This window comes from Arachis duranensis, chromosome 9, assembly GCF_000817695.3.
Source record: "Arachis duranensis cultivar V14167 chromosome 9, aradu.V14167.gnm2.J7QH, whole genome shotgun sequence".
NCBI lineage: Eukaryota > Viridiplantae > Streptophyta > Magnoliopsida > Fabales > Fabaceae > Arachis > Arachis duranensis.
The window spans coordinates 94,809,934-94,820,705 of record NC_029780.3 but is presented as its reverse complement, the minus strand read 5'-3'; the positions used below and the strand labels follow the sequence as shown (position 1 = coordinate 94,820,705).

The window sequence follows — 10,772 nt, the reverse complement described above, 5'->3', positions numbered from 1 at the left end:
CATGTAAATAATTAGAAAAATTATATGACGAGATGAATCTACATATACTGAACCAAATGATATGAATATTTACTATTAAATATTAAGTATTAAGTTAATAACTAACGCCTAACATTTCATTTTCAAAATATTTATTCTTTTTGGTTTTTTGTTCGTCGGTAGCCCTGATGGTTCATGGATATATATCATGGATTGTTCCGGGGATAAACGTAAATGGTTCAATTATTTTAAATAACTTTAAGTGATTTATATATATATATATATAAACTTGAGCATCGAAAATGACTTAACAATATAGTTTATATTATATTTTACTTTGTCTCATTTAAATTAGGCTGATAAAAAAAATCTAAATTTATTTTATTTAATTTTTATTAATTATATTGATAATTAATAATGATAAATAAGATAAATTTAAATTATTTTGACTGATTTTTTTGTTTTTTAAATATTATTAAATTTAAAACAATTTAGTAGGAACTAAAAAGTGATTTCACAATAATAAAAATATTTAATAATTAAATAAAATTAGTAAAAAATAATTTAAATTTATTTTATTTAATATTTATTGTTATTAGAATTAATATATACTAAATGAATAAGTTTATGTTTTTTTTATCACTCTAATATTACATATAATAGTTATCTAATGCCTTGCAGGTTACTGCTAGCCCTTTAATCAATTTATTGATGAGTTTATGAATTGCTGATGTAGATCAGAATTTTGATCTGCAATGGTTCAATAGGCCTAATTCCCGGCCAGTGTTTAATATATAGAAGTTACGCGTAAATAATAATGATAGAGAAATGTTAGAGGTAATAACTTTTGTGATTTATAACTATTAAATAATTATTAATGATATTTTTAATAATGTAAAATTTTATTTGATAGTATGAAATTATTTATTTTTTTGTGTTAATTATATTCAGACTAAAATTTAATAAAATTGTTGGTTCTTAAACTTTCTATAATGATATAAATCTTTTCAAATGAAAACGAACAAAAATCTACAGGTAGGCGTAGGTATTTAATATAATCAAAGCATCATAACTTAGAAAATCTACCAAATAATCATCATCATGGGAGTAGTTTAGCATTATTGAGTCTTTTTCCTTTGTCACTTGTTTTGTATACAGTAATAAGTTTAATGGGAAGTGATAACAATAACAGATAATAAATAGTGACGACAAAGACCCACCATTATTCCCCAAATTCATAAAACTTCTAAAACTTGAATTTGAATTTCACTTCATCCTTATAGTATATATGAAGTGGACATAGCTAAAGCAAGGTTAATATATATGTATGGTAGTATAACGATAAATAATGTGGTTAAAAAATTTAGATATGGAAATAAGATGAGTATTATATTTTAATATGATAATTTTGTGTATTTTTTAAAAATGATGAGAGGTATACAAATTGGATTTTTTTATTTGTGTTTAAAAAATTAAAAAAAGTTAGAGTAAATAAATCAGATGATCCGATTTTTGTACATTTTAAAAATTAAACGGTCTGATTTGTATTCCGTAAATTAAATCATCCTACATTTTAAAAAAATACCATGTTAGATCATAATTTAAAAAACACTATTATTAATCTAATATTAAAAGTAAAAATGTGAAATAATGTCTGAAAGATAATAAAAAATTAGTACAAATAATTTAAAATTATTTATTTAATATTTATTAATTATCGTTAGTATAATTATATAATTTTAGATATAATAAATATATAGTTATAAATATATAATTATAAGTATAAATATTTATTTAATATTTATTAATTACCGTTAGTATAATTATATTATTTTTAGATATAATAAATATGGATTTAGATTTTTAAAGTTTGAATTTTACCTTAGAGAATAAAATGTGATCTCTCACCATTTATTTTATAGGTGGGACCAAAAATAAATATGAGAGAAAAATCATTTAAAAATAGAAGATCACACTTTACTCCTTAAAGTACAGAAGATCCAAATTCAATAAATATATATTATGGGAAGACTTTCACATGTACCAGGCAACTTTACTGTCACATTACTATGCCATGTACGGCTAAGTGGCAGGTTTATAGTTTGTCTTGTAGCAAATATGAGAATTACAAAAGAACGATGAAAAGACGAAAATACTTAAAAAAGAACCCTTCATAGAGTCAGTATGCAGTAAATGACAAAAACTTAAAATTTTGGTACTATTTATAATTAATATTAAATCTACAATATTTTTAATTTTAATTTTTTATTATAATAAACTTATTCTAAGAACACTTTATATTCGTATAATAATAAAAATATTAAATTTTTTTATGTATTTAATACATTAAAAATATAAAATAAATTATATTTTCGATAACTTTTAATGAAATATATTTTTTTGTCCAATTTTAATTAAAATGTTTTTTGCATACATAAAACAAAGAAGAGTACTTAATCTTATTTTAAAAATCGACAAAAATAAAATAATATATTTTAGAGTAAAGTATTGTTTTTGTTTCCAACGTTTAGGGTAAGTCCTAAAGTTGTTTTTAATCGTCGTATTTAAGTCCCTAACGTTTCAAAATTGACTCAATGTTATCCTACCGTTAGAGATCCGTTAACAGAATTGACGGTGGGACAAATTGAGACGATTTTGAAACATTAGATACTTAAATAGAACGAAAATGTTGGGAACAAAAACGATAGATAGAAATAAATTTTAATTTTATCTTTCAATAATTTTAATTTTTTACTGTATATAATGTTTAATTATATTTTAATCACATTTAAATAAATTACACTTAATCACACTACTTTCATTCCAAATAATTTTTTTATATTTTTATATTAACTTATAACTTTAAGTGTAAAATTATAAAAAAAAAACAAATTTATTTAGAATGAAAGTAATATGATTAAGTATAATTTACTTAGATGTGATTAAAAAATAATTGAATACTATGTATAGTAAAAAATTGATATTATTGAAGGATAAAACTAAAATTTATTTTTATGTATCGTTTTTGTCCCCAACGTTTTCGTCCTATTTAAGTCCATAATGTTTCAAAATCACCTCAATTTTGTCCCGCCGTCAATTCTGTTAATGGATCCCTAACGGCAAAACAATATTGAGTCAATTTTAAAACGTTAGGGACTTAAATAGAACACGATTGAAACGTTAGAGACAACTTTGGAACTTACCCCAAACGTTGAGAAAAAACTAATACTTTACTCTATATTTTATATAATAATTATTCAATCACTCATTAAAAAATTAGTATAATCGATAAATTTACAATATACATTTGTACTAAAACTGTTTAATAAACTAAAAAAAATTTAAAAGTAAATAATTAATAATTTAACACACATATGTAATTAAAAGTTTTTTTGGAAGGGAGACCATGGTCCACGCTGGGCTCCTTGGTTCCGCCAATGGTGTTCGATGAAGAGAGAGATTGAATAAGAAAAATTTGGATTCTCTAAAATAAAGTGAGATCTTTTATTATTGAATGTTTTTTCTGTTATGTTTTTTTTTGTCCTACCTATGAAATAAATGGTGATAGATCATATTTTATCCTCTAAAGTAAACTTCAAAATTTAGCAAATCCGAATAAGAGAGGTTGATTTGTATTTGATCTTTATATGTATAAAAATATAAAAAATACAGAATAGCTCATGTAAATGTATAAATAACATTTTTGAATTAAGAATATATAAAAATCTGTATGTTCATCATCAGATGGAGAACTGTTCCAAGACTTACCTAGAACCGAATGGTGGTTGGGCTTGTTTGTAAGGCCCAAGCGCTAAATGATGGTGGCCTCCGACTTGTTTTACGTCTGGGAGCCTCCGTCCGAGTTATGTATGTGAAAGAATGGGGATGGTACCTGCAAAGACACTCCGATACCTAAGTTAGCAAGGGGGTAAACATGTTTTTAGAGTATTGAAATTTAGAGATATCTGAGGGGTGTCAGTGTATTTGTAGGTGATGTGCCAATAACCACCGTTGAAGTGGATCCACTATTAGTGGATAACCGTCCCTTTTATCTACGGGTTGTTGAGATCTCCCTTCTAGAAGTGGGGGAGAGATTTACGGAGGCAGTTACTCACTTAGATAAGTATGAGCTGCCTGCTTCAGTTCCAACCTCTTAAAAGAGGTCGGATAAGTGGATAAGGCCACTCTTCTTAATTGACCCTTTTAATTTTATTAGGTCTAACTTATGTTTTGGGTTAGGATATGAACAAAAACTATTCTAATATTGTTTCTGATCAAATTATAAACTTCTACAAATTCAAATAAATTGGATTTCACAATAATATTATACAATTAACCCCACATTTATTTCGACTTGAATACTCACTTATGAGCAACACGAAACATATTAACTTCGTGTGGCATACATGTTTTTGCAAGTCTTTGTTGACATAAACAAAGGTTTTTAAATTCGATTCATTTTAGTATCGACTTAGTGTTTAATCTTATGAACAATTCTTTTGAATAAGTTAAACTTAAAGTGTATAATTTTTACCAAATTCAAATACTTAAAAAAATTAAGTTGATAATCAATTAATTCGATTAAGACAAATTATAAGCAACAACTGTCTAAATGAGCCAAAATAACTTGTGCACATTGAAGGTAGCACATTTTATAAATCATTAAATTTTAATAAATATAAATATTTTTTTTTAAATTATTCAAGTTCTTAATAATAGAATATATTAAAATATAAATAAATAAATAACATATAAAATAATAGTAAAAAATAATTATTTTATCTGTATATATTAAAAATAATTCATATTCATCTTGATGAAGTCAAATTCACTTTTTTTTACCTGCTCTTATAAACAAATAAAAAATAACATAATTATAAATTCATTATGAGATATATATGTATATACCGTTAGATACATATAATTTTGACGTACCTAATTTTTTTAGACATTTAAAAATTTTAAAAAAATAATAATATTATTTATGTTTTATTTCTATTACTAATCTTAGGTATAAATGAAACAACTAAAAAGTTTTACTGTTTTTTTTTCATAAAAAGGATCAATTTCTGTATATAATTATACATATAATATTTTAGATAAAAATCTATTTTAATAATATTTTTAACAAATATAGTTATTTAACATATTTTTAATAGTTGTATGAAATAATCTATCATATATTGCGAATTAATATAAAATTTATTTATTTTATATTTTATTTGTTGCAATAAAAAAATATCCTAATATAAATTTTATTTGTTTTTTGGCTGGAATATAAATTTTATGTGTTAAAATAGTTACATTATATTATTGTTGCCACATATATTTAATGGTCCATCTCACATTCTTACTGTTATATAGTGTTACTCATTGACCCAATCTTTGCATCGGCTCCCATAACACTTCTGCGGCTTGGTTCCAAACAATGGCTTCACAAAAAAACAAAAAAATGTATTCAACTACCCACCATGTAATTTTCACAAACTCTAATTTGGTTCCCGCTTCAACCTGTTTGAAGACCAGCCAACACCTTCTATCTCCTTACTCTACCGCATAACTCTACCAATTCATCTCCACCCTTATAATTTTTTAATATATATCTTAGCGGTTCTGCATTATGGCATAGCAATATGCCAATAAAGTTGCCTGGCACATGCGAAAGTTTTCCTATATTATGTGTGCTGACGAAAGCAACTAGCTAATAACTATAAATGGCAGCATTCACCTCGTTGCTCTCTCTCGCTGGCGCCCCCCAATTTTCTCGCATCATCATTTTCCTTTGTCCCTCCTTTTACGAATCTCACGCTCCGGTCAGTGATTCCTCTTCTCTTAGATCTATCTCCTCCTCCTCCTCTCAATTCACTCTTCATTTCGCGTTATGACATTTTTCTCTATCTCGTTCTTCATTTTTCCCTTTCGGTATTTCGTTTCTATGAATTTTGTGGATTTAGCTGTACTTTGAAGATTTCCTCTTCAATTTTGCATCTTACTTACCTGAGTTAGTGAGTTTAGATATTTAATCTTGCTTTCTGAATTTGATTACCTTAAACATACACTTGTGTGCTGCGTAGAGTTTATCCATTTTGGGAATTGTGCAATGCATGTACAGTGTGTTTCGTTTTGTTTTGTTTTGGTCATCTTCTTTTGGCAATTATTTTGACATTAAAAAGCGTACTATAGAAATATTAATATATTGAGCAATAATGAGTGCTGCAAAAATAAGGGATCAAGGATTTGTACGTCTTTCCATAAATTTCTGTGATCTTCATTTATGTCATAATTTTTATATTTTGTATATAAATGACTCAAGTAATGTACATGAAAATTTCGTGAGTTTCCTCTATTGGTAGTGATTGTGATTTGGTCTGGCATCCTTTTTGTGTATAGCAATTGAAAAATGCTTTCACTAGAAGGAAAATATGGATGGCTGCTTTATTTAACCATGGACTTTGTTGCTCAATTCACTCCTGGACTCCATCTTTTACAGTTAATCTTGTGTTGCGAGCAGCAAAATGGTTGGAAGTGGCCATTTGGGCGCCAATGGAACAGTTGAACCATTGCCCGAAGATTTTGATGCGTCAGCTGTGATCAAAGAACCTGTGCCACCCACAATTGCAGAAAGTGAGAACGTGAAAAGAGCTATAGTACTGGGAAAAAATGTTCACACACTGTGTCTAGAAGTTACAGAACCTGATGCAGATGATGAAATTACTGGGGAAAGGGATGCTTACATGGCAAGTGTATTGTCCAAATATAAAAAATCATTGACTGAAAGGACAAAACATCATTTAGGTATGAAAGCATTTGCTCTTTTAATCTTACTGCTTTCTTGATTGCATTTTCTTTGTTGCATTTAGCACAAAGCAAATGCTTCATGATAGGATATCTTGTTGCTTTTGTTTGTTCCAACTTCCAACTAGTATTTCTGTAATTCTGCTCATTTCTATGCAACGTTCGGCCCTGTGATTTCTGACTTGACATACAAGAAAGTTTGTTAACTTGATGGTAATACCAACCAAGCATCAGCACCCACACAATACTTGGCACCAACTTATACTACATGTTTAGCCTCACCTGCTTTCCTGTTATCCTCTGTTTGCCTAGTATTCCAGCTGCTGAGTTTTTATTGATACGTTTTTATAATTATCCAGGTGGTTTCATTTGAACGCAACAAATATAATGTAACATTTTTTTAATTTTTTCTTCAAAAAAATAAAGTGTGTAAAAATCATAATTGAGATTTGATAGTGTCGGTGCATACAAACTTGTTCGTTGTCCAACCCACAATGTGCGTTTTAGCTATCCTTCATTTGTAGTTGAGATTGTTTTATGTTTAATATTTTGGCGAAGAATGAGGTGCATTTGAGGCTGCTGTGTCTATGTGAGGAAGTAGATGAAGCATTCAGTCACGTATAACAGAAGAAGTCTTCATGTCTATTACATGAAGAGTGCTTTTTTTAGTAGTTAGAGGAAAACAAAAAATGTTTATGATCTATTACAGTTCATTAATGCATCTATATTATTCTGGCTTCCATTTTGTGCAAAAATTACCTAGAAGATGTGTAGCTTTTCAAGGCCTATATTCATTCTTTTAACCTATGGAGTTTTTAGGCTATCTCATATAGTCATATACTCGTATGTAATTTGTGAACAACCTATGCCAGGTTACCCTTATAATTTGGATTTCGACTACGGTGCACTCTCTCAACTTCAACACTTCTCCATAAACAACCTGGGAGATCCATTCATTGAAAGCAATTATGGAGTCCACTCCCGGCAGTTTGAAGTTGGTGTTTTGGACTGGTTTGCCCGGTTATGGGAAATAGAAAAAGATGAGTACTGGGGCTACATGACAAACTGTGGTACTGAGGGTAATCTCCATGGCATCCTAGTTGGGTTAGTTTTAGTTTGACTTTGTTCAACATATTGCGATTTTGGAAAGAACACGATTATATTGTTAAATATGACATTTACAGGAGAGAGGTCCTTCCGGATGGGATTTTGTACGCCTCACAAGAATCACATTATTCTGTATTTAAAGCTGCACGTATGTACAGAATGGATTGTATGAAGATTGTAACTCTTCATACCGGAGAGATTGATTGTAATGATTTCAAGGCCAAGCTGCTTCTTCACAAAGATAAGCCAGCTATTGTAAATGTGAACATAGGCAAGTTTCTTTATCTCTATTGCCCCTCCTCTCCTGCCTTTTTTTTTTACTTTGCTGATGTTGACTCATATAGACGGAACTTTGCAGGTACAACTGTCAAAGGAGCAGTGGATGATCTTGATCTGGTGATAAAGACACTTGAAGATACTGGATTTTCACGTGACAAATTCTACATCCATTGTGATGGGGCCTTGTTTGGTCTCATGATGCCTTTTGTGAAACTTGTAAGTTTCTCTTGTTCACGGTACCAGAAATCTTTAAACTTCAGACATGTGCTGTTGAAGTCATATTTGCTATCCCTCTGTTATCTAATTGGAACTCCTATGTATTATTTTACTTTTGTTGTAATTCGTTGTTTTCCATGTCAGCAAATAGCATTTTGGTTCTTGCACATAACCTTGTTTATGTTATTATAGCTCATTGTTGTTTGTCTTGCATTTAGCAATTTACAAGTTTAATTGCTTGCCAAAACAAGATTTGAGACCACTTCCTTTAGTGATGTAAATCTTGCCATCTTATTTTTGAGTTTGTTTTATATAAGCAATGATGTTGATTATTCTATATTCTGCAATATCAGGCACCAAAAGTTTCTTTTAAGAAGCCCATTGGCAGTGTTAGTGTTTCTGGCCACAAATTTGTGGGGTGCCCAATGCCTTGTGGTGTTCAGATAACAAGATTGGAGCATATCAATGTTCTTTCCAATAATGTAGAATACCTTGCTTCTAGGGATGCCACAATCATGGGTAGCCGGAATGGCCATGCTCCCATATTCCTTTGGTATACCCTTAACCGGAAAGGATACAGAGGTTTCCAGAAAGAAGTGCAGAAATGCTTGAGGAATGCACACTACTTCAAGGACCGCCTTAGGGAGGCCGGAGTTGGTGCAATGCTTAATGAGCTGAGCAGCACAGTTGTGTTTGAGAGGCCACATGATGAGGAGTTTGTACGGAAGTGGCAGTTGGCATGCCAGGGAAACATAGCACATGTGGTGGTGATGCCAAACGTCACTAAGGGCAAGCTTGATGATTTCCTGAACGAGCTTGTGGAGAAGCGTGCTCAATGGTTTAAAGATGGCAAGTTTCAACAATATTGCATTGCCTCAGAAGTGGGTGAAACCTGCTGTCTTTGCCCTTTGCATAAGAGCAAGTAAAAGTTGTAACAGGTTCCCTATCTAGGTTCAAGGTTTTAGTTGGTTTATGGTGGGGCATATATATATCCATGTTTGATCGAGATTTTGTTGCACTTGATAACCTATCGGTTTTCCTTATTATTGACATTTTTATTTGCACTTGATAGCAACTAGTTCTTAGAGAATTTTAGATTTGTCTTGTTATCAACATTCATTCAGAAAACTTATTCTTTAGCTATCTTATATATTAACTATTTAGCAGAAATAAAACAAACTATTATTGGTGGATTAAATTATCATACTTTAAAATTTTTGTAAGCATATATTATAAAAGTCACTTGAGAATTAAAATGTTAAAATGCATTCTTAAGAAACTAATTATTGTAATTTTATAGAACATCATTTGAGAATCAAAATTTCAAAATGCGCATCTGTTAAAATACTAGCATGGAATAACACTCAATTCAAGTTCATCAACATAATAAAACAGGTCATTTTTCTTTGGAAAAATCGTGTTAGTACAAAAGAAAAATGAAGATATACAACTGACATGGATCCAGTGTTCATCAATTACACAGCCTTGTTTTGCGTCAAATCTAAATTGTGGACACTACAGTGTAGCAGTAAAAAAGCTTGCTTCCAAATTCTAATTGTGTGTGTAATTCGTAAATCTCAAATCCAAGGCATTATTGCTAACTTCTCATAGGGACACTCCAGCTCAATGTTTCTTCTTTAAGTTTTCGTGTGAACAGATTCAGGTTCAGGGTATACGAAGCTATTTAACATACGCATTATGACGAACTCCTTTCACATACATGATAGGGGAATAAAGAGTTTAAGTTCCAACATAGAATTTAAATTTTAAAATATGAAATGAAATACTATACATAAAGAAGAGAGATTGAGAACATATGATGATCAAAGAGAAAAGAAATTAGTAGACGCATTCTAATATAATTATAATGAACGCGATTATTGTTATATATATATCCGATAATCATTTTCCTACAATAAGAGTTTTTATCTTATTATCTAGGTTAGACACTACCGTGGTAAATATAAAAAGAAAACAGGGCTTATATATTCCATATCCAATAATAATAGTGATAATATAAATTAAACATCCCCAGTTAAACCAAGATAAATACATAAATAAAGATCCTCTGTATTATAGCATGCATGCGCAGCCCAAAAGTAATGTCTATTTGCTACCTGCTTCTTATTGCTGAGGATTCCTAATTTGCTTCATTATTAGAAGCTTTATTACTAAGGACAGATTTTGGTAGAAGCTAAGGGGTTGGATCACCATTAATGTTTACTTGAATAATGCCACCAGCTATATTACTATTACAAACGTTTTGAATGAAAGATAGATTGATCAAACTTAACAATGAGTTAAATTTTAGAATTTATTAATCATATATGATGAGTAGTCTTTTAATTTATTTTTAAAAGACTAAAGTTACAGCTACACATATACTACTCGAATTG

General features: G+C 29.5%; 1 protein-coding gene across 1 annotated transcript; it reads left to right on the top strand.

Moving 5' to 3' along the window:
• Nucleotides 1–5,685: 5,685 nt before the first annotated feature.
• Nucleotides 5,686–9,440, top strand: LOC107466269 (serine decarboxylase 1). Its single transcript, XM_016085251.3, has 6 exons — nt 5,686–5,792; nt 6,470–6,774; nt 7,647–7,878; nt 7,959–8,152; nt 8,240–8,376; nt 8,730–9,440. Exons 2-6 carry the CDS (start codon nt 6,495–6,497, stop codon nt 9,300–9,302), a joined length of 1,416 nt encoding a protein of 471 aa, XP_015940737.1. The 5' UTR covers nt 5,686–5,792; nt 6,470–6,494; the 3' UTR covers nt 9,303–9,440.
• The last annotated feature ends 1,332 nt before the right edge of the window (nt 9,441–10,772 follow it).

What these genes read in the sequence shown, in the direction of transcription:
- LOC107466269 (XM_016085251.3), top strand. Translation starts at nt 6,495, where the DNA reads ATGGTTGGAAGTGGCCATTTGGGCGCCAATGGAACAGTTGAACCATTG. An exon ending in AAGGACAAAACATCATTTAG is followed by an intron (nt 6,775 to 7,646) that starts GTATGAAAGCAT and finishes AACCTATGCCAG; the next exon opens with GTTACCCTTATAATTTGGAT. An exon ending in TGATGCCTTTTGTGAAACTT is followed by an intron (nt 8,377 to 8,729) that starts GTAAGTTTCTCT and finishes CTGCAATATCAG; the next exon opens with GCACCAAAAGTTTCTTTTAA.